This window comes from Hipposideros armiger, unplaced genomic scaffold, assembly GCF_001890085.2.
Source record: "Hipposideros armiger isolate ML-2016 unplaced genomic scaffold, ASM189008v1 scaffold_157, whole genome shotgun sequence".
NCBI classification, from domain to species: Eukaryota; Metazoa; Chordata; class Mammalia; order Chiroptera; family Hipposideridae; genus Hipposideros; species Hipposideros armiger.
The window spans coordinates 2776788-2800726 of record NW_017731507.1 but is presented as its reverse complement, the minus strand read 5'-3'; the positions used below and the strand labels follow the sequence as shown (position 1 = coordinate 2800726).

General features: G+C 49.0%; 2 protein-coding genes across 2 annotated transcripts in view; one reads left to right on the top strand and one right to left on the bottom strand.

The window, feature by feature from the left end:
• TG (thyroglobulin) overlaps nt 1–23939 on the top strand; it is a 256235-nt gene that overhangs the window by 130798 nt on the left and 101498 nt on the right. Inside the window, 4 exon segments of the mRNA XM_019651274.1 lie at nt 3773–3992; nt 5499–5592; nt 7796–7955; nt 12845–13047. Of these exon segments, the coding sequence (XP_019506819.1) occupies nt 3773–3992; nt 5499–5592; nt 7796–7955; nt 12845–13047 (677 nt within the window).
• SLA (Src like adaptor) overlaps nt 20981–23939 on the bottom strand; it is a 29111-nt gene continuing 26152 nt past the window's right edge. The window contains exon 6 of the mRNA XM_019651271.1: nt 20981–23023. Within this exon, the coding sequence (XP_019506816.1) occupies nt 22810–23023 (214 nt within the window). The 3' untranslated portion in view covers nt 20981–22809. The remainder of the gene's footprint in view (nt 23024–23939) is intronic.

Sequence of the window (23939 nt, the reverse complement as noted above, 5' to 3'; positions counted from 1 at the left end):
TTACAGAAGCCATTTTGGCCTTTGGCATTGTTAGTAGAATCATGAAATAGGCCACTTTTTATTACAGTTTGGCAGTTGAGAAAGTTCTCTCACGTGCCTTATCTCTTTTGGTCATCATACTAATCCTGTGAGGTAGCAAGACAGGGTTTTGTCCCATCTTAGGGACCAGGAGATCCTGGCCCAGAGACGTTAAGTTTCTCTGATGTCACACGGCTAGTGGTGACAGCACAGGGACTTGGAGCCAGGTTTCCTATCTCTAGGTGCAAGGCTCTCCCACAAAACAACATTGCCAGATCACAGTCCCTTCAGAGAGGGGAGCTGCTCCTGGCTCAGCTTAGCTTAAAAACATGCCATAAGGTGCGATTATGTGTCAGACCTTTGTGTTCGGTGCTGGGGATCCAGGAATGAAGCAGACAAGGGGAGGGCCACATACAAATCCATCCCTAAGTGAGGCAGGTAAGATCTGTATAACAGGACACGTGAGAACTGGGGGCCCGGGGGACACACCTTCCCCATGAGACATGCTTCTCGGATGAAATTAATAACTTCTGAGAAATGTTAGCTCTCTCTGCCATCTTAGAGAAGAGGTCGGTAAACTTTCTCTGTTAAGGGCCAGATAATAAACATTTTAGGCTCTACCGCCACATGTCTCTGCCCTAACCGCTCAGCTCTGGCATCATAGCAGGAAAGCAGCCACAGGCAATGCAGTATGTAAATCCAGGGGCATGGCTGTGTGCCAATAAAACTTTATTTATAAAACCAGGGGGTAATGGGTTTGGCCCCACTCTGTCTTGGGCCCATGATATCTTCTTCTTCTGCCCCTCCTTCACCTCAGCCCTCAGACAGACCATGAGTGCGCCCCCCAGGCTTGGGGGTGCTTCAGCTGCTATATGCTGAGCTCTTGGGCCCTCAATCTCAAGTCTTATCTTCTATCTGGGCATTTCTATTATTTAGTCAAGTTAGATTTCAACAGTGTATTTCACCCACAGTGTAGCTAATCCACATGGTAGTCCTTAACTTTGAGGTTCTGAGTTCTGGAAAACAAATTAGACTGTTTCTCTATGAATTCTTTGGGACTCAAATTCCATGTGAAATGTTCACCCGCTGCAGACAATGCTCACCCGCATGGATCTGCCTACGAGACATGTTTGTTTGTACTGAGGGCACTTAGAGAGCTACGGATCGTTATTTTTTTGTTTTTTTTAACCCAAGTAGCTAAGAAATACCTCAACGGCCTACATCTGTGAATATTCTGGAAAGAATTCACCACTTTCTGTAAAAGATTTCCAAACGGGGAACCGCACATCTAACACGTTCCCCATGTTGGATCTCACTCGGTCTGGGATTCATCAGGCCGCCTCTGCAGCGAGGATTGAGTAACTGTCTGGTGGAAGCAGGCCTGCACTCCCTCGAAATCCCTCGCTCTTACATGTTCTGTCTCTGCTCCCCACCTCAGAGGATGCCACATGCGTGCAATGTGGCTGTTTGCTGCAGAGCAAAAGACACTGGCCCCGGAAGGGCCTGCTGCTTTAGCTCCCACTGTCTTGCCCGCTAGCCTGAAACAGGATTTACAATTGAAACAGGAAATCTTGCAAGAAGGAGCAGTGGGGGTGAGATCAGCCAGAATTTGTGATTGAGGTCAGAGTCAAAAGCAGCAATGATTTCTTTCCATCCTGAGTTTCCATTTTGGGTCCCCAATGTTTTTGCAACAGGGAAGGTTTCATTCAGTTTCCCTCCTTCCTTCCTGTCTTCATTCCTTCTTTTCTTTTCTTTTCTATTCTATTCTATTCTTTTCTTTCCTTTTCTCTTCTTTCTTTCATATGCTGGGGATGCCAAAAAAATGTAGACACATGACTTGTATTCATCTTTTGTTATCGGTATATATTGAGTATTACCATTTTAATACAGCTTTTTCCTCTCTTAAAATGTGTGTACATTTTTGGGGCTCCCTCTGTATGTGTTGAGCCACTGCCATTTTCCAGGCACTGGACCTGGAACATTCCAACCATCATGTTATTTATCCCTAACAGCTCTGTATTGCAGGGACTAGTATTGTTCCTATTTTGCAGGTGGGAAAAATGAGGGTCCGGAACATTATGAAGTTTTCCCAAAGTAGCTGGTCCAGGACATACAACACAAGTCTGCCTCCCTAGATGAGTCATTGGTTCCTCCTCACCATGCTGACCCTCGGGGGCCCGGAGGTCATGAACACACATCACACCAGGGTTTCTCAACCCAGGAGCCACTGACATTTGGTTCCTGGATCATTCTTACGTGTGGGGGCTGATCTAAGCTATTGCAGGATGTTCTGCAGCATCTCTGGCTTCTACCCTACTAGATGCCAGGAGCTTCTCTCCCCGACCCTGTGACAACCCAAAATGTCTCCAGACCTTGTCAAATGTCCCCTGGGGGCAAAACCACCTCCAGTGGAACCACTGCATTATGCCAAGCTCTTGAGGAACGGATAGACATCTGTCTGTCTGCTCCTCTCCCATGCTCCCAGTTAGTCATCACATATGTATTTTAAATAGAAAGAGCTGCAGAGGAAACAGCAAAGCTTTCTGTCTCAATCAACCTATAGGGAAGCAGAGCAAACACACCTGCTGGAAATAATAAGAGACTTCACACACACACACACACACACACACACACACACACACACACACACACAGTTTCCTTTGTGCAAGGCTCTAAGCCCTGTGGGGAATCAAACACAGGCTTCTCTCAAGTTCCTGAAAGTGATATTTGAAACAGAGCCGGGCCCAACAAAAGTTTATTGAATCAATGAATGAACGAAAGACAATGTAGCAGGAGAGATGAGATAGGGCTGCAGAGAGGCTGCTAAGTGTCTGGTGATTAACCCTACAAGGAAGGGGTGGATGGCGCCTGGGAGCACAGAGCTGTGATGGCAGCAGCACCGGCCTGGACCTACTAGGCTGGGTGGGAGTCAGACATAAACAAAGGAAGGGATGCCTCGTACGCCTAGACAGAGGCCCAGGGAGGGGCCCTGATCTGGCCCTCGATCCTGTGAGAATGGGGTGTGATCAGCGTTGGGGTTCAGAAAGGTGGGCTTCGAATCCTACATTGCCTGGAAGTCCTGGCAGCTACCCTCCCTTGGTCCCTACACCTGTTTCCTCACGAGTTCCTTTGTTGCAATCCTGAAATCCGAAATTTCTACAAGTCATAAAAAAATTTTTTTTGTAAGTTTGTGGCAAACTCATTTGATGGCAAAAACTGACCTGGAATGAATGAAGAAATTATATTCTTTCTTCGTTCCTCTTAGGAGCCATTCATGCATTTTATCACAGAAATGCTGGATGTGTTTGGTGATGGAGCTGTGTTTCACATCTCCCAGGAAGATTGCACATTGCATGTCTGTGTCCTTCTGGTCTTAAAATCCAAATAATTCCGAATTGCGGCTCACATCTGGCCCAGTGTTCTGAGTACGGGGTTCTGTGCCTACGATAGTCTCTTGGGAAGAATCAATGAGATGACAGTCATGAGAGGAGGGATTAGAGCTGCACTCAGCATAGTCAGCACCCAGGAAAGATCGGCTGGCTTTGCTATTATTATTATTATTTTTATTATTATTGTTATTATTTTTCACATTAAAAATTAACTTGACTAGATGTAAGCTATTAGAGTCTGAATGAATTACCAGCGTTTTTAAAGTACAAAAAGCAGTGTTTTGTTTCTTAAAGCATATTCACAATGTTTCTGGTGACTAGAAACTCTCTTGTCTCCCTCCTCCCCCACGCTGCCCTCCCAACAGATAACCCTCTGCTTGGTTTTGGAACCTCTGCACCTTTTGTGACCATCGCCACCCACGGCCGCCTGCTGGGCAGGTCCCAGGCCATCCAGGTGGGCACTTCATGGAAGCAAGTGGACCAGTTCCTGGGAGTACCATATGCTGCCCCGCCCCTGGCAGAGAGCCGCTTCCGGGCACCAGAGCGCTTGAACTGGACAGGGTCCTGGGATGCCACCAAGCCACGGTAAGTCTCAAGTGCAACACCCTGTGGTGACTTCCTCTCCTGTTCTAATCCATCAAAGAGACTTGAGAGCAGAGCAGTGCGTTCTAGCTTGAGCAGTGGGCAGAGCAGTGCGTTCTAGCTTGAGGAGCTGGGGGGTGTACTCGTTAAGGTGCCATTTCCTGCTATAATATAATAGATGGACCCCAACCATCAGTGATTTAACATTATCTTGCTCCTGTAAAGTCCATTTAGTGATGGAGGAGCCTGTGTGCTCTGCTCCACGCAGTGATTCAGGGACTCAGGCTGTTGCATCCAGGAAAGAGAGGCCGTGGAAGAGGCCACAGGGGTGGTTTTTGTGGGCCACACTTTCAGGTGGGCTGCATTCGTCACCCTTCCTGGCCACGTCTGACTTCAACGGTGCTGAGAAATATAGCAGAGAAAAAAAATATATGAAAAAAATATGTGATGAAAAAAAATTAAGGTGAGGCTTTTCCCCCCCCTAATAGGAACAATATTAAAAGGAATTTTCAAAAAAAAACCCAGCATTCATACCTGATCTCCCTCCCTCATCAACTCTTCAATTTCACCCATTCCCTCCCATGCATATACCGCTTTAGTAGTTGACAAGTTAAGAGAAGATTTTGTGATTTTTCTAATTCAACCACAGTCAGAGTGCCCATGGCAACAGCACCCACCTGCCTTTGCCCTCCCGATGGGCAGTCAGAGCTCTTTCACGAGGCAGCTGCCTCCTCCCTGTCCCTTGCCACCCATGGCCGGCTGCTGGGCAGCCCACAGGCCCACGCCAGAAAGAGTGATGAACTAGAAGGTTCTAGAATACCCAGGCAAGGGCCAACCAAAACTTCGAGTTGGGCAGTGGCAGAAAAATGCAGAACACCATGGATGAGATTCCACCATTGGGAAACAAAAGGAACAGATGCACACGAATTAGAGCACTTGACCACGTTGGGACATACCCACCGGGCAGGCAGGGTGATTGAGTTACACAGGCTTTGGAGTGGACAGTAGCTGGAGAGCTTGGTTCACAAGAGCCCAGTGCTAATGAGGCTTGGGTGATGAGTAGAGTCAGTTTTTGGGTGGATTGCCATCATGCTGCCATTAGGTGTGTCCCAGACATGGTCCCAGCTCTTAGGCTAGGAGATGCTCAACATGACACACTAGGACTTGGTACTGATGTAGACAGCAGGCTGGACACCTCATCCAGTGACAGGTCTGCATGCTCGGAGCAGAGAAGGGTCAAGGTCCCAAGTGGCATCCATTGTCCCTTCTCTATCTTGAGCACCCTTCTCTCCAGGTTGGTGCCTTGTCCCTGGGGGACAGTGATGGGCACCCTTCACTTGCCCCTCCCAGCTCCTCTCTCCTGAAGCTGCCTAATTGCTCAGAGTGGATGGGCACCAGGCCCTTGGAATGGGGGCAGTGGGCTCTGGCCGCTGGTGGTGGGCAGGAAGGGGACATGGGACATGTCCCCTTGGTTGTGTCTCCTGGAAGTCAGACAGTCTGTATTTGCAGGGCCAGCTGCTGGCAGCCAGGCATTGGACCGTCCACCTCTCCAGGAGTCAGCGAGGACTGCTTGTATCTCAACGTGTTTGTCCCTCAAAGTGTGGTGAGTTCTAAAGCCTTTGCTGGGTCTGCTCCGTGAGCAGCCCCTGTCCCCACAGCTGCGGGCGTGTTCACTCACTGTTCACTCCCCCCCACTCAGGTTATGTGCCCCTAGCACCGCGCTAGCTCGGTCTTGTCTCTGGGAAGGCCTGAGTAGCTGAGAGTGAGCCGAGGGTCCTCCTGCTTCCTGCACGGCCTCATCTGTCCCTCCCACGCCCTTGCAGTTCCCACACGGAGGGCAGTGCACGGGGACTCCCATCCAGTCCTGTAAGAAATAGTCACCCGGGGCCTGTGATGGGTGTGGGCTCTTCCTGGTGGGACACAGCTGTGCACAAAGCAAGCCGCTCCCTGGGGGGGGGTTATATTTTAGTGGGAGAGGCAGAGATACACAGATAAGCAAATAAATATTAAACAGCTGAGCAACAAATAAATAAATTTTGAAGACAAATACAGCAATGGAGGAAAGAAAGTGACAGGAGGTGTTAGGTGGTAGTCAGGCGGTGCCTGTTGAGCAGGGGTGTGGTGGAAGGAGGGTGCCAGCCTTGTGGGTAGGGAAGGGCAACAACGCAAGGTGGGCGGAGGGGTTGGTCTCTAGAGGGCCACAGGCTGGGGAGGAGGAGCCTGGATTCAAATTAGTGTGCAAATGAGAAAATGCCCGCCCCTTGGGAAGACCCTGGGGAGTGACCCCTTGGGGCCATTTCCTTGGAGCCTCCCATGTGGACTTTTGTTTGAGGCAGCTCTGGAGGGTGGGGCTCGGGGCTTTGACCCTGGCTGGTTAGGCTCTGTTTTGAAGTCTGCATCTGCCTGAGTAGCAGCTTTGATCCTGATATTGAGTGTTGAGTTTCCTGTTTTGGGGGACGGGTCAGAGTACACAAGACAAAAAGGAGCTGATGAGCTTTAGGAAACATGAGTTTCTGGTGACGCCCACCCAGTGTTGACAGATCTCATGGTACATGTGACGATGTCACCGCTTCCTGGTGCCCTAGCTTACTAACAGTGAGAGTCAGCTGCGTTTTGGAGGTTTGATCTCAGGTAGCTGGTCCGGGAACTTTGTGATAAGGCCACCAAAAACATGAACGTTCTCATGGGCTGCATTAATCGAAGTCTGGAGCCTAGAAAGAGGGAGGTGATAGAGTTCCGTTCTGTCTAATGCTGGACATGCCATACTTGCCGATGCTCAATTAAGTTCTGGCTCCAAACCAGCCTACCGCTTACTACTACCTCACTGGCCTAGAAAAAGTAACTCAAGTTCAATGTCCCCCAGTTACCTCATCTGAAAATGGGGAGATTAAGTTTCTGCCTCATAAAGTTCTTGAGAGAATTAAATAGAACCATGGATATATGCTAATTAATCAGTGGAGCTCTGACACATACTAATTACTCAATGAACAGCAAACTTTTGATCTTCACAACACTGCTAAGGGGTCTTATTCCCATTTTTCAAATGAGAAGCCCATGGCTCAGAGAGGTGAGGTGATCTGCCTGAGGTCACTCAGCTAGGCTAGTGGGTGATTACTGTAGACTTGGCCAGTCGCGTCCCGGAGTTCACAGCTTGGTCCAGTAAGTGGTGACCAGTGCACATCTAGTTTTGCCACAGTGAGAGCAACAAGTGAGTGGTAGTGCTTTACTGTTTATAGAGCACTTTCATATCTGGTTTCACTGGTCTTCACATCAACTGTAGGAGGAAGGTAAATAAATATATGTGTATATTTATATATACACCGGGGGTGCCAAAAAAAAGTGTACAAGTAGACATGTTGGTCAACGTGGCTCAAGCAGTAGTTCGCCATCATCAGAAGTGTCTGGACGCTGATGGGAGCCACTTTGAGCACCTCTTGTAATTGCGGAAATCAAACGTGACTTGTATTCATCTTTTGTTATCGGTATATATTGAGTATTACAATTTTAACAGTTTTCCTTTCTTAAAATGTGTGTACATTTTTTTGGCACCCTCTGTGTGTGTGTGTGTGTGTGTGTGTGTGTATGTATTATATTTATAGGTCCAGGGGTTAGGGCTTCATCATGTGACTTTGGAGGGACATAGTTCAGCCCCTAACATGGGGCCAATGTGCCTGCAGAGCCGAGCTGATGGGAAGAGTCAAGTGCAGGCTCTGAGTCTGGCGCCTACATGGGAAAGGGGCCCTCACCAAGCTCTGGGGGGTGAGATGGGCCAACCTTTAGCACCCCCATTTCTCCAATACCCATAGGCCCCCAACGCGTTTGTGCTGGTGACCTTCCACAACACCATGACAGGCAGGGGGAGCGACGGGCGCCTGGCCTTGGACGGCTCCCTCCTGGCTGCTGTTGGCAACCTCATCGTGGTCACCGCAGGCTACCGAGTGGGCGTCTTCGGCTTCCTGAGTTCTGGTGAGTTGATGCTGTTAGTGGGGATGGCTGACCCCTGAGCTAAGGCCTGCTCTGCGCGTGTTCAGCCCCTTCTTCTGGAAATCCCATCCTTTCATGGCCCCTGGCCCCCTCCTCCCGCCCAGCTGAGCCCTCAGTGGACCGTCTCACATGCTCATGAGACCCTCCAATGATGCTGACGCCCATAGGCCAGGCAATATTTGCCATGCATTGAACTCAGTATGTGTCTGAACCTGTCCCAAGGACGTGACATGTCTTATCTTGTGATATATGTGCGTGTGTGCGTGTGTGTGTATTTTGAGGCCCCAGGAGGTTGGTACTTGCTCAAGGTCACAAGGTCAGGGAAGAGAAGAGTCAGGACTCACCATGAGGTTGCCTTGCCCTGGAGAACTCTAAGGAGTGGGTTATGGCTCTCGGGTCCACAGTGAAGCCATCAGCCTGGGAGTGAGGGCTGCATCACAATGTGCTTCCCCTTTAATTCTGGCCTGCCTTGTGAACACTGGCCTGGCCCCTCCATTCACAGGCCCGGTTAGCCCCCTGTTTATGCCCTCCACCATCCCCACATCCCCAGAGCAGAACTGAGGCTTGGGCCAATCCCACCATCTTCCTCTTCATCTGCAGCCCCCACCAGAGGTAGGGTTGTTGTTAGGCAGCCGTGGCAGAGGGCAGATACGCTGGTCTGGGAATCTGAAGGGCCATTCATTGTCTCTGTGACTTTGGACAAAACCCTGTCTTTCTCCGAGTCTCAGTTTTCTCCTCTGTAAACCGGGAATAATTCTACAACTTGCAAAGTTACCATGAGACGCAAGTGAGGTGTTGCATGGGAAAGGGCTTGAGAGCCAGTGATGGCTGTGTTGAGTCCTGAAGGACAGGCACAGAGTGTCTTCTATTTTCTAAGGGTCTCATTTAAGACCTAGAACGTCTTACCTGCTAAGTATGGTTGGGAGGTGGAAGGTAGCATGACCGGAACGACGAACTCGACTAGCATATGGGTGAGTGGGGCGGCCATCCAGCATGAAAGCCAGGCATCTTGGGGAATGACAGCTGATGGACCTCATGGCATGAGGCCTTGAGTACCATGGAGAAGTTTCTGGGCCTGCACAACAAATGTGAAACGGGCAACAAGTTAAGACAGAAGGAGACCAGATGCCCCTGTGGGAAATATGGCTGATAAACAGACTTCAGATTGCCTTTATGAGAGTAGGGTCAGCTGCTAGAGCACTGAGAATGCTTCACCTGGGTTTTCTTTCCTCTTCAAATGCCCGACTGATAATGTCTTTTTAAGTCAGTAGCTCCTTTCTCTGAAGAGGCGGTAAAATTCAGACATTATCCTGTTGAACCGCAGTCAGGGGGAGCTTTTCACAGACATGGCTGACTTCTCGGCTTCGAGCATTCCAGACAGAAGAGAGCGAGTTTCCATATGTCATCTGTCCCTGAGGGGGTGGAGGATTATGATTTCATGGGCTGTGATCTTATTGAGAATGCATATGACTCTGGGAAGGCAAACTCATTTCTGCTGCCGGCGGGGCACCGGCAGGGGAGGCAAAGGAAACTTCCAGAACACTCAACCTCTCTTATTCCTGCCTTGCAACGCTACCTGTTCATTGTGCTTAAAGCAAAAATATCAGTAAGAGAGAAGGGAGGTTACTCTTCCCGAGCAGCTCTCTGTGTCAGACATTTCACCTAGATGACCTCGTTTCATTATCATGGCTGTTCCGTGAGGCGGACATTGTGGGGCCATTTCACAGATGGACACATGACACCCAGGGAGGCTTAAGGAACTCCATGCCCCACTGTTTGGAGTGTCCTGCACGGCTCTTGGACTTTGCACCAGGCAGATCAGGCTCCAAGAGCAGCTCCGTTGCTCTGTGGGGCCGAGGGGCTCTGGGCAGTTCCTTCCCTCCACACCCATCACAGGCTGCCCATCTTTCAAAAGATGCTAAAATCTATGGGGCAGGGGACATGAGATAAAGTGAGAGAGACAAGCCCCCAGACCTGTGCCTGGCTCCTAGCAGGGTCTCGCAGGGTGAAGGTCCTTTCTGTCCCTGGACAGGACCTCTTTCACACGGTGTGGCGGTCTTGTCCCGGCCCTGCATCTGGCCGGTAGCTGGCACAGATTTGCCTCTGGACCACAGCAGCAGCAGCTGGCATTTACTGAGTCAGGCCCAGTAGCTGCCCATGCACATCATCTCATTGGGTAAATACGTGCAGCATCTGCTGGTGTAGCCCAGAGCAAAACTGGCCCCCTGAGAGCTCCAGGCTCTCATTTCAAAAGGGACGGGAGAAAGGTGAGAATGGAAGCCTGCGCCTTTCCCGAGGCCCGCTAGACACACTCGCATTCTCTGCCACACCAGGCAGGCCAAACCCAGCAGTACTTAAAGGGAGCCGTGGTTCCTGATGAACTGAGCAGTCGGAAAGGAAGTGAGGGGGCCGGTAGTGGGCCTGGGGAGGCCGTTTCCCCAGCCTGGATCCTGCAGGCAGGGCAGACCGGGGGTGGGGGGCACAGGGCACAGTAATTACCCTTCTCTCTCTGGCAAAGCAGTGCAGCGAGGAGAACCAGGAGCGGTGGTGTGCAGGGTCAGGAAGAGGGGGTGTCCCATGGCCCGCAGGCCTTCTGTGGGGCGCAGGGACAGAGGAAGGGTGCTTTGGCCAGGGAGCCAGACGGAAGACACAGTGCCATCACATGACCTCTTCATCTCTGGGGCACTTGGAGGGCTCCGGGGAGGGTCTGCCACCCTCTCTAACCAGAGGAACTGGACAGAGGCCCACCCAGTGGGGGAGCCATGACAGGTGCAGTTTCTGCCCCGAAGACAAGGCAGGCCCTGCACAGGGCTCTGTGAGATGACACTGGGACCTAAAGCCATGTGATTGGAGAAGAACCATCTAGAACTTTATGCCAGGCACTGTTCTATTTCGTTTACAAATATGAATTAATTTACCTATCGTAACAAACCGATGAGGTAGGTCCTGTTATTATCCGCATTTTACAGGAGGAAAAGCAAGTTCTGTGAAGCAACTCGTCCAGGGCCCCACTGGCTCCCAGGAGGTGGAGCTCTTATCTGTGCTGCCTTTTACTGATGCCCATCCGTGCGGCAGGGCTTTTCTGTTTGGGAATATGGGGTCTTGTTGATAGTTTCTCGTTCGATACTAAATCCTGTTCATCATAACTATGGTCCTTTATTCACCTAACATTTTCTGAGGGCCTATTCAGTGTCACTGGTTTTAATGGGGGGGGGCACAGCCTAACAAGGGAAGGCAATGGTGACAAATACCCAGAAAGGGGAACCTTCCTTGTCTGAGGGCTGCCTGGGAATTGATGGCGTAGCTAAGACTGGAAGGATGGCTGGGCAGGGGCGGGTGGGGAGGAGATGGAGAAGGTGGAGGGTGAGGGGAGAGAACTCTGGGTGGAGGGAGGCACCTGTGCTGAGCACAGGGGTGGGGTGCGCTGGGACAGGATGGTGCAGGGGCGTTTGAACAACTGATGGGAGGTTTGGGGGGCTGATGCACAGGCATAGGTTTGAGACAAAGGGTGATATGGCCAGAGAGACAGATTACCCAGTCCTAGGGGACCTTGAATACACTGGAAGAACCAAGATAATGCCCTCATGAAAACGGGATGAGCTGGGAGATTTTAGATAGGACGGGGCAGGGTGTGTGTGTGTATGTGTGTGTGTCAGAGAGATGATCACAATTTTAAGTTTGAAGACCACTCTGGATGTGGCACAGGGAATTCACTGGAGGGACAAATGTGAGGGTACAGGAGGCCAGTGGCAACAGAAAACACTGAGGAGAGATGGTGGCAGAGACCAGTGGGGAGAGAGAGCCTGGAGCACCTGGGGAAGGCGTGGGAATGCCGCAGACGGAGGTGTCAGGAAGACTTGGAAGGTTGTACAGGAGCCGAATGGGTGGGTGGCACTGCATTGGAAGGAGAAGACGGACACTTGGAAATGTGTTGTCTGGGGTGCTCAGGAAACTTAGAATCAGTCCCCTTTAGAACTGAATGCACTTGTGCCTCCTGGAGAAACGTGAGGCGTCTGGGGCCGGGGGTGGTCTGGGTGCTCACATGCTTTGGGGAGTCACCAACATGTAGGTAGCATTTGAAGGCATGGGATCTGCTAAGGTCTCTAGAGCAAAGCAGGTGTGAGCCTCAGCTCAAACTATTGTAGAACAGGGCTGGAGTTTCGGGGCAGTGCGAGGCATAGATTGACAAGGAGGGCACTGAATTCAGAAGACGACCAGAAGGCCATGGGCATGTAGTGTCCCAAACTCCAAGGACAAAAGCATGCTCTTGCTATTTATTTTGTGTGTGTGTGTGTGTTTGTCCAAATCATTCCATTAAATAATAGTGCTGAGCTTTCAATAAATATTTACTAAATTCTATGAAACAAGGAAAGAGATCAATGGAGCTGAATGCTACTTAGGGTCGCAGAAGAAAAGACAACGGGGAAGAAGGGGTTCTAATCCTCCCCAGGCCTGGCCGCTGTTGGGGACAAAGAGCACAGAGAGCCACCAGCAGCAGGTGAAGCTGTGGGGCAGGCAGTTCCTCTCCTGTCCGCTCATGTGCCAAGTCAGGGGGTGGCCTGGACATGCATTGCCTCTAATCCGGGCAGCTGCCCTAGCAATTGCCTCATCTAGGGTGAGATAGCTGTGGTCCAGGGAGGTGAAATGACATGTCCAAGGTCCCCTAGCTGGCAAAGGTGAAGGGGAGGACACACACCTGCCTGGCTCTGATTCCAGAGTCCATGGTCTTACCACTGGCCACACTGTATTTGGAACCACTGTCCTGACCTGTGCAGACAGGAGGCACCGCGGGCCTGGCCTCGATAGCACAAGGATGATTAAATTCCAGGGTGCAGAGTCACAAAAGGTAAAAGGCTTTCCTCTTTCTGAAGGGTCCCCCAAGGTGAGTGGCAACTGGGGGCTGCTGGACCAGGTGGCGGCACTGACCTGGGTGCAGGCCCACATCGGAGTGTTTGGCGGCGACCCTCGGCGAGTGGCCCTGGCAGCCGACCGCGGCGGGGCTGACGTGGCCAGCATCCACCTTCTGACCACCGGGGCTGCCGGCTCCAGGCTCTTCCGGAGAATTGTGCTGATGGTGAGTTACCCATCCTGCCTTCCGCCTCGCCGCAGGTGCTGGCCAGGCGAGGGGGTCCTTTCTGGCCTCTTGAGGCCAGCTGGTTTCTATTGCTTGGTTTCCCCTACCCTTTGTTCTGAGCATATGTCCTGCTCGTGGCCTTCTTGTGTGTGTCAGGGTGCTGGGGGCTCCCCTGATGGCTGTCCACTCTTATCTGAAGTGCCAATGATTCCAGACGGGGGAGTGTTCCGTTTCCTGGGGGCACCTTGCTAGGGCTTCATGGTTTGAACTTGCATTTACCTCCCTTGTCTGTAGGCAACCACAGGGATGGAGTGTAGGCTGAGAAGCTTCTGATGGAGGAAAAGTTAATGGTGAGGGTACAGTTTAGCCAATACAATGCTAACTATACCGCAGTGTCACCCAAAACAGGAGAGAAATAGAACTGAGAGAACTCTCATCTAATTCCCAGTGTTGCTTCTCTGATCATCTCTGGGTTTGAACTTTGACTCTTCCTTTAAGCTGTCTGGTATCTTCACCAGCCCACCTTCCATCCCCACCCTGAGATTCAGTTCTGGTGGCATTTCACTGTGGGACACCAGTGGGTGACTCATTACTCTCACTAAGCTCTTCCACCTCATTGGGATTCTCTTGCCTGAGGTGTGAGGAGAGGCAGGGGACCCCAGCGCCTGTCCGCATGGCCATTCAAGGAGTGGCAGGCAGCTGGGTCAGCAGCCACACGGTGAGTCACAGAGCTCCAAAGGTTTGGCCAACTGAGTTGTTGATTGTTGAATGAAGGCAAAGAATGGAACTCAACACTCGTGATTCTGCTGGATGGTCTGAAGCACCTGTTAGGTAGTGATGATGATGGCAGTGATGATGATGATGATGATGGTGATGGTGATGGTGATGATGGCTATGGTGGTGATGATGATGGTAATGATGGTGATGATGGTGATGATGATGATGGCTATGGTGGTGATGATGACGGTGATGATATAATGATATTGATGGTGATGATATAATGATGTTTATGACAATAATTATGATGGAGGAAATAATCTCACTGACCACAGCGTAAACCCTGAAAACTATTCTGTCATTGATTCGCTTCTAATTTTACTGGTGTCCAGTTTGTGCTAGGTCCTGGAAATGCCATGCTAAATAATTTATGTCCTAGTTCACAGGAAGCTTGTAGTTTACTGGGAGGTGGAAAACAAGCACTTCAAGCAGATATTTGAGAGGGGGGGTCCTTAGGGTGGCTCAGAGAGAAGCCCCCAACCAAACACAGAGGAAGGAGGGGGTGTCAGGAATGCTTCCCAGGAGAGGGAAAGTCTGAGCAAAATACTGAGGACCATGCAGGCACGTGACTGCAGGTGGAGTCCAGGCACACAGGAGAGGCTTGGCTCTTTACTGAAATCACCAACCCTGTGGTGCCAGGGGGCACAGGGTTTCTGTGGGCAGTGGGGTGAGGGCGGGGCAGCAGAGAGCTGCCAGATTGCGCCGATCACCTTGGGGTTCGTCCTGAGCACGTGGGAGCCCTTGCCATGGAGGGTTTTGTTTGATTTGAGTTGGTTTGGTCTGCTGTACCATTTTAACTACTTTTAAGAGTACAATTCAGTGGCATTAGCACATTCACAGTGTTGTGCGACCATCACCACTAATCATTTCCAGAGCTTTGTTATCGTCCCACACAGAAACTCTGTACCTATTAAACAGTGACTCCCCATTCCACCCCATTCCAGCCCCCTGGTAACCTCTAGCCTACATTCTGTCTCTATGAATTTGCCCAGTCTAGGGACCTCACATAAGTGGAATCGTACAAGATTTGTCCTTCGGCGGCTGGTTTATTTCACTTCGCATAATGTCTTCAGGGTCCATCCATGACCCATGCTGTAGCTTCTATCAGAACTTCATTCCCTTCTTAGGCTGAATAGTATTCCGTTGTATGTATAGACCACATTTGTTTATTTCATCTGTTGATGGGCATTGGAGTTGACGCCAGCTTTGGCTGCCGGGAATAGTGCTGCTATGAACATGGCTGTGGCATCGAAGTATTTTTAAGCACATGGGAAACTTGCTCCCCTTTAGGAAAACTTCCCTTAGAGCTGGATGGAGGATGGAGTTAGAGGGACAACTCTGGAGGCAGAGAGAGCCATGGGGAGATTTTTAAGGATCACAAATTAAGGAAAGAGGGAGAGCCGTTGAGACCAGCACCGTGGACCAGCTAGCAGCTCTGAGGCCATGTTACCACCTGGCTTTGTCCAGCCTTCCTGGGGTCCAAACCCTTGACCAAAAGGAGGGTAGGAGTGGCGTTGTCTGGGCCTCACTGATCCACATTGTCAGCATCCCTGACCGGAAGCAGGACCACCTGCCACTCCGTCTCTTTCCTTCAGCACAGGAGCCTTCTAATGTTCCTAGAAGCGCCCATTCTCTGTTCTGCCCCATATAGGCAGTTTCCTCTGCATAACACATTTTTCTGCCATCTTCCTCTTTGTCTGCCCTATTCACCCTTCCAGGGAATCCTCCTAGCTTCTCAGCGTTAAATCAGACCCCTCTTTATGGCTTGTGCTGCCTGCACTTCTCTATCCAGCATTTATCATGATTTCCCACCAGTGAATAGTCATTCCTTCTGCCAAGTCTGTCTCCCTCCCATGACTGTAAGCTCCAGGGGAGCAGGTGTGTCCTGCTCTCCATGGGGCCCTGAGCACCCAACACAACTGTCTTATAATAAATGCTCCATAATTAACATCCGGACGTGGGATGAGCAGATGAACTGGGGAACCCACAGGCTAGTCCACTTCTCTCCTTCCCTCCCACCCCTTCCTTGTGTTTCTTGTCCTTTGATTCGGGTTTTCTTCCATCTGTCCCTCTATAGGGGTCCATCTTAGTGGCAGGAGACCTGAGCCCAAGCATCCTTCAATCCCTGGTATTGAAAACAGACCTTCCTGACTTTCAGTTGATCCTGGATTGATTTCCTGAGGGCTCCCTCAGAAACCAGACCCTTGGTGGGACCCAGAAGCCACCCAGAATACCTTCTAGTAGGCCCAGAAGGCAGAATTCGCTTTTAAAAATTCTGGAGGGTTTAGGTGTTTGGGGAATTTCAAAAGCGAATCTGTTTGAACAAATGGTAGTGTATTTAAAAATAAACTCGCCATCTGTTTTAGTCACTTAGGAGTGGCTTTTACAACTGCTCCCAGCAGTCTTTGAGATGCATGTGAAATTATTTGGCATCAAGAGAGCTAAGATACTTCAGCATATTTGCAGCTCTTAGATGTGTATTTACCAGGCGATACTTGGGGAATGAACGTGAGTTGGTAATACATTCTTGGATAAAATCTTAAGTCTTTCTGCATATCTGAGGTCCAAAACTGTTGGGATGGCAGCTGAGACAGACTCCTGTGATAATTAATAAGTTATATTCAGTTGCTTAGCATGTTTGGGGCCACAAAGCACATACAATGTATTATCTCAGAGATTCCTCACATTGATTCACAAGAAGCATTTAAAAAAAATATATATATATATATATATATATATATATCTAATCTAGAGATCAGAAGTCCAAGGCTCAGAGATGTTTAGTGACCTACTAAAAAACACACAGCAAAGAAGGAACCGCATTAGGGATTAGAACCTAAAGCCGAATCTATTTTCCCATTCCATGAGGCTGCTTCTCCAGGAACTTGGGACTTTTTCGGTGTCTCAATGTGTTAGGGAAAGAGCCCAGGCCTAGGATCAGACAAGCCTGCATTACGATCCTGGCCTTGGGCAAACCACTCACCCTTGCATTCTTCATGGATAAAATAGGTATGATTCATTCGGTCTCCCAAGGGCTCAAGGAGCTGTCATCATATAAGGTTTGTCAAGTGTCCTGCATACCATAGAATCAAGAAAGCCAAGTTTCACCCATTCCATGCCAAGCGAAGGCAGCTGTGAACTAAAGCAGGCCTGGGGCCCAGGGTGAAGGACGAAGAGGGTGACATGTTGCAAACATGCGCTCTGTGGCCCCGACGCCCTGGCCAGCTCTACGAGAAGGCAGAGTAGGTCATGTCCTCTGTGGCGTGATGCCCAGGGCCCAGAAGGGATTTTCATTGCCCCATTTCTGCAATCCTCGGCGCGAACGCCAGGCCTCAGGAATTGGCCTCAAACTGAATTTTCCTGTCTCCTTTCCTACAAAAACCCTACCCCCCTGGCTCCCTGACTATCACCGTTCCTAGAAAATGCCATGCCTTCCTCTAAATCTTTCCATCGCTCTCCTGTGGCCAGCATGGCCATTTCTCCACCTGGAAAGTCACTTTCTTCTTCAAGGCTCAGTGGAAATGGGACCTCTGAGCCTTTCTCTCCCTCTTCAAACAGAAGGAGGAGCCTCGCCTTCATGAAAATGTTTCTATTTAGCGATTTTCAGGAATTCTGCCTTGTTGTACATACTTGTTATTTTTCTGACATATCTCGTTCCGATTGTACCCTGCCTGGGTACGTGAGTGAATCCCTCCTAGTACTTCCTGAACACACTGTGCAGTACCCGGTCCAAAGAGGGCACGGAGACCACGCTGAGCTCCATTACCTGATGGCAGGGAGGTGGCGGTCTGAACCCAGAGTGCTGTTTTCTCCTGCTTTTGCACGTGTCTCATAGTGGGAGCATGCTACCTGCGTTTCTCCGTCAAAACTGACCTAGCAATTCCTGGGCTTTGGTGCTTCCATATATACATTTAGAATAAGTTTGTTCATATGTTTAATATTCCTGATGGGAATTTGATTGTAGGTCCGTGAAATTTTTTTTGCAATTTCAGAAAAAAATCTCTATGGTTTATGATGTTAAATCTGGCATCCGTGAAGCAACTGAATGCCATAGCCACGAAATTAGTATTTTTGTCTCCTGAGGTCTTTCCATGGAGTTTGAACGTTTCTCCATCCAAGTTGTGTGAACTCGTTGGAGGCAAGTCCCTACCTATGCCAGGGTATGACTGGCATTTGTGAATGGTGTGTTACTGTCTATCGCACTTCCTGGTTGGTAAATGCCAGCATAGAGGGGATAGGTTGGTTTAGCAATTTCCTGAGCTTTCTTACCACTTGGAATACTTTGTTGGTCTCATTGAATTTTCTGTGAAATTGCCTCATTATCTGCAAATAATGGCAGGTTTATTTCTATAAGTACTGGAACAAAATGCTCGACTATTCCAACAAAGAGACCCAGCACTAAAGCAGCTTCAGTAATAAATGTCCCTTCCCCCACCCCAGCCCTTTCTCAACACATTTTCCAAGGTGAGGAGTATAGGGCTCTCGTAATTTCTCAAGGCCCGTGTTCCTTCTAGGTGATTCTCTGCCATCCTAGGGCGTTGTCCTCACCTGCAGGGCTGAGTCTGGGTTGCCAGGGGCTCCAGGTAGCAGGGAGGGGGACTGAAAGAAAGGAGGGCCGGCTTGCTGACTTAGGGAGGAAGGTGCTCCCTCCTGGGGAGTTCCTGGTGACCTGTAGACCTGCACTAGATTTGCTTTCTTCTTTCTCCTTCGTCATGATCATTCTTGTTTGTGTTTTTATCCATCACAGTAAGATTAATGTGTTTTCTTTTGAAAACTGTGTTTTCTTTTGAAATCTCTATGCCTATATTTTTTTTAAAAACACTATTTCATTCATGTCTGCCCTTAATCATTATCTTTTCCTTTCTCCTTGAAAATGACAATCTGTTGTTCTTTTAGCTTCTTGAGTTGAAAGATAAACTCGTTACTTTTCATCCTTCGTCTTCTGGTCAATGGATTTCAAGCAATACATTTTCCCCTCACTGTTGTTATCATCTGTGCCCTGGGAGTTTTGAGAAGTAGCAATATGTCATGTGTTTTTAAGTGTTGTATTATTTCTGGCATTATTTTCTCCTTCCTCCTCTTCTTCTTCTAGTTCTTCTTCTTTTTCTTCTTCTTCCCCTTCTTTTGTACAGTGAAAAAAATTTATATTTAGAATTAGCCAGCTGGACTCAGTTTAGATGAACCCAATTTTGTTGGCAACGTCCAAAGCATCATAGTCAGGAGCCACTTGAACATAAGCCTTCTTGTCTCCATCTGGCCTGATCAGGATATTGATCTTGGCCACGTCGATGTCATAGGGCGATGTCACAGTGTGTTTGATCCAGTGCTTGCTGGCCTTCACATCCACAGTGAACACAAGTGTAGTGTTGTCTTCTGTCTTTATGGCTGACTCGTCGTTAGGGGGAACTGGATGATGGCACCATGGTCAAGCTTGTTTCTCCTGGGGGTGCTCTTCTGAGGGTATTTGGGCTGTGTTCAGAGCTACGGGGTCTTAGGCCTTCGGAAGGTGGGTGACGTGCAGATCTTCTCTTTATTTTGTGGCTGTGGATGCCTTTCAGCTCTGCTTTCTTTGCCTTTAAATCTTTTTCTTTGGCTTTGAGAGGGGCAGGGACTTCCTTTTTTGTGTTTGGTGCCATCTTCCTATTTTCCTCTTAACTCAAGGACATTTTCACTTTTTTTTTTGTTTTTTTAGCTGTTTGATGATAGAATTTTTACCCATCTGTTTGCAAATTGATTTCCAATTGTATTTCATTATTATCATAGAGCATGAATTGCAGGATACCAACTCTTGAAATGTATTAGAGCTTCCTCTGGGACCTAATGTAGTCTTAATTTGTTGGCAGGAAGGTTATCTAATGTTATTAAACTCTAACTACCTATCTGTTTAACTTTGCTTAATCTATCTGTTTCTGAGAGGTGTGTGAAAATCTCCAAATAAAATTATTGGTTTACCTATTTGTCCCTGTGCTATGTCCTTAATATATTTTGAAACTTCTGTTAGATTAATTTAGGTTTGATCACATCTTCTTAATGTATTGTTCCTTTTGTAACACCTCTCTTTGCCCTTAGGTGAATTTATTTTCACCAAAATTCCATTTTGCCTCAAAACTCAGCCGGTTTTTCTTGTGTTCATTTTTGCACAAAAACATTTCCATCCTTCTATTTTCAAACTCTACAACCTTTTCTTTTAACTATGTGTCAAGTAGGCAATATAATGTGGGAATTTTGAAAATGCATTCTCTACACAGCCCTTTTAACATATAAATGAGATGATATCACTCCCCTACTTAAATCCTGCCAGTGGTTTCCCGTTTCTCCTAGAAGAGGCCCTCCAGTCCTTCCCTTCCCAAGCAGGGCCTTGCAGGATCTGCCCTGCCACCCTCGAAACAGCCCTGTCCTCCCCCTTCTCTCAGCCCCAGCAGCCTGGCCTCCAGACGCTCTCACATGCAGCCTTGCTTCTGCCTGCAGAAGTCACCTCGCTGCTCCTACACCTCCAGTATTCTTCCTAAATCTTTGCATGGCTGTTTCCTTCTCATCTTTTGGGTCTCAGCTCAACTGCCTCCCCTGGGAGGCCTTTCGTAAGCATCCGATTAAAGGGCCCCTCTACCGGTCACTCTTCAATCCAGCAGTCCGTGCCATTTTCTGCACTGCATTGACCATCGCTGGAAATGTATTTATTTATGATATCAAGATTCATGACAGCAGAAGTCCCATGTGGTTCTCACTGCTACAGCCCCAGCACCTAGAGCAGTGCCTGCTATTTAATGGGTGTCCAAAAGAATATCTGTAGAAAGAAATTCTCCAAAGAACAAACTGCAGGGACACCACAGGTACTATGGGGAAGTATCTAGAGGAGACAAAATTTGCATCACAATCGCTATGAAGTTGTTCTGTTTCCATCCCCTATGTCCACCTTCAAGCGGGATAAGACACACACACACACACACACACACACACACACACACACGTCATCGAATCTCGTTTTCTTCTTGCATTGCAAGAAGCTGAGCTGCTAAGCAGTGAGGTCCCTCTTGGTGTTCTGTGCTTCCATCTCTTTCCAGTTACACATTTATTTGAAAATTCGAAACCCACAGAAGCTTCTGAATAAACACCCACCCCACCCTGCCCCCAGCTCACTCAGGATGCTCTCCCTATATTCCAGGGGTTAAATATTTATTAAGTTTATTTTAATCAGGAATAAATACATGATTTAGCAAAATGTAATGCTTCCCACTTAGAAATCCCTCCAAGTCCTCCCCGCACATTCCAACCACGTTAGTCACAACGGAAAACAGCACAGAAGACCCTGTACAAACATCTGGAGTGTGCGAGGTCATCCTGCCTTATGGCAGAAGTCAGTGCCCACAGTGTTACAATCATGCCCCATACACGGGCTGGTCCCTTCGAAACAGCCTTTGGGGATTGCTGGGGAAACCACAGATGTCTGCTTGCATAAACACCGTGGAATCTGGTGATAAGAAAGTCCTGTAAATGCATAGACACGTCCCGCCAGCACAGTGATCTCAGCTCTGCAGAATGCGTATGGTGAACAGACAGACTACTCTGTCGGGCAGCGAGATGTGTGTACCACACACAGCGTCATCCCCCGAGTCCCTTTGCAACACGGAAGAAGGAGTCACGGCTTCAGTGCCGCCCCTTCCCAACAGGACCCGGGTGGGATGGGTGGCCTGGCGATAACGGTCCTCCTTCTCTAGGTCTTCACCTTGCTTCTCTCTCATCTCTTAAAATTACAGTAAGACACAATTACACCACTCTGCGTCTCCCATCTTCCCTGGAGCTCAGTGCTTTTATTTACATGGATGCCAGACCCTTGTTAGAATAGAGCACTGGATGAACTCCTTCTTTAGAACTGTTTTTTTTTTTTGAAAAAACAACTTCCTGTTTTCAAAAAACATCCAACCATTCTGACCGTCTCTGTCCAGGCACGACTCGGAAGGTCCAGCGGAAACACGAGTCCCACCCAAAGCCGCGAGCCGATTTCTGCTTTTACACCCACTTTCACAATATTTGTTGACATATTTTTCTTCCTGTCTGTATTGTGAGGACCTCTGCTGGGGTCTGGGGCTTGTTCATCGTTTTTCTTTTTTTTTTTCTCTTTTCTTTTTTTTTACTGGACACCTTATACAGGCTTTAACACAGTTCCCCTTTGGGCAATCAGGAATGAATCGTTGATGCATTCGTACAGGTGAGAACCTCAGCATGCCGCAGAAGCTCTTTCTGTGCTGCAAAGCTGTGGCTGGGGACCCCGTGAAAGCTTGCCCAGCTCCAGGCCCACCCCAGTGCTTCCCTGCGAGCAGCCTGCCCTGGCACGTTTGCCCTGCCCCCTGCAGGAGTAGGGAGGCCTCCTGACTTCTGCACATGTGGCTTTGGGACCAGCAGGGCAAAGCGGATCTCCTGATTCAGGGCTAGTTAGGGAGGTTAATGTTTAGTGTCACTGAGGTCCCTGAAAGAGAGGTGATGCATACCAAGGGTCTCTTTGTGGATTGACTTAAAAAGTTCCGTGCAGGGGGCCGATGTGCAAACCCAGACCTTCTGCCAGGACGCACCTTTGGCTCATCTTCTTCTTGGGTTCTTCTCATTCGCAAGTTTTCTCCAGTGAGCGCAGGGTGAGGCCATCTGGACGGTTTGGAGGATGGTCCTGGTGCACTTTTTAGTGAGAGAGGGTCCCTCTTGCCCACAAACCCGACGAGCTCGCACAGAACGTACAAGCAGGGCTCTTCGGAAGCGTTGCCTGATCACATGACCAGCCAACACTTTGTGATGTCCCAGAACTGATCAGACACCAGGGACCCTTTGTCATCACGCGATAGAGAAGATGCAAGTTCGAGCCTCCTGTGAGCTTCTCTTGGCTTCTGGAAGATGTGAGGCTCCCCAGGGACCAGGGAACCATGCCCCTGCAAGATCCCAGGTCACAGTTCCAACCTCTGCTCCTTTGGGACGCGCGCCATGGCGTCTGCTCTCGGGCTAGTCCTCATAGTACGGCGGCGACGAGAAGAGGGCACTCTTTCTCTTGCTCCCGCTGTACATGAAGGACACGCTTTTCTTCTTTCGGTCCAAGGGGGTGCTGTCATCACCGGTCAGGGACAAGTAGGAGGCGATGCTTTCCCGGAGGCCATAGCTGAAAAGGGACTCGTCCACGCCAAGTGGGTTCTCTGCTCCCTCGGGGTCTTCCTCCAGCCTGCGAGTGGGAAGAAAGGTGGCAGAGGAAGGAGAGAAAGAGAGGGACATAGAGGAATGGACGACAAGCGAATGAGAAAAGGGAGAGAAAAAAAGAGCCCGGTTAGTATTTCTCTAACTTATTGTTCTAATTCTGCTTCTTATATGTGTGGCTGTGTGATCTTGGATAAATCGCTTAACCTTTCTGAACCACCACTTCCTTGGATGGCTAAAGCATCCAGCTGCCAATTTTAATGAATACTTCTTTATGATATTTACAAGAAAGAGCAGTTTTATTCATCTCCCAGGTAATTCTGATCTCTGATTTTCTTTGAATTTGCCAATGGGATGTCTGGATCAGTATTTAATGAATAAGACAACCTGTCAATCCCCAACTACAGATACCCCTGAAATGCAATAGCTGACACTCAAATAAAACAAATCAGAGGAAGATGTTTTCCCTTACAAAACCTGAAGTCACCCTGTGATTTTGCTGACATGTTTAAGCTTTCTGAGTTTAAAACACCATTAAATTTATGCAAGATTTATTTGTGTGTTACTCTCTATGATCCGAAATTAGAAAAAGCAAAGTGGTATCTTTCAGCTAAAAAATATTCTGCTAACACTGAATGGGGACTCAGTAAATGTTTGTAGGATGGGGTACTGGGGGTCTTGTCAGGGAGTTGCTAGGGCCATGCCACCCACCACGTGAGGCCTGAGGCTGGGTCTGGCTCTCAGGGGACAGCAGTATTCTGTGGGTTAGTGTCTGCTCAGAGTGCCCACCATCAGGTTTCAGCAGGGCTGGCTGTAACTGGCCAAGGTTTTCATGTGCCAGGCTCACAGACAGGTTTGGGGCTCACGTTTATGGAGGACACACACACACACACACACACACACACACACACACACACACACAGACACCCCACCTGGACATCCTC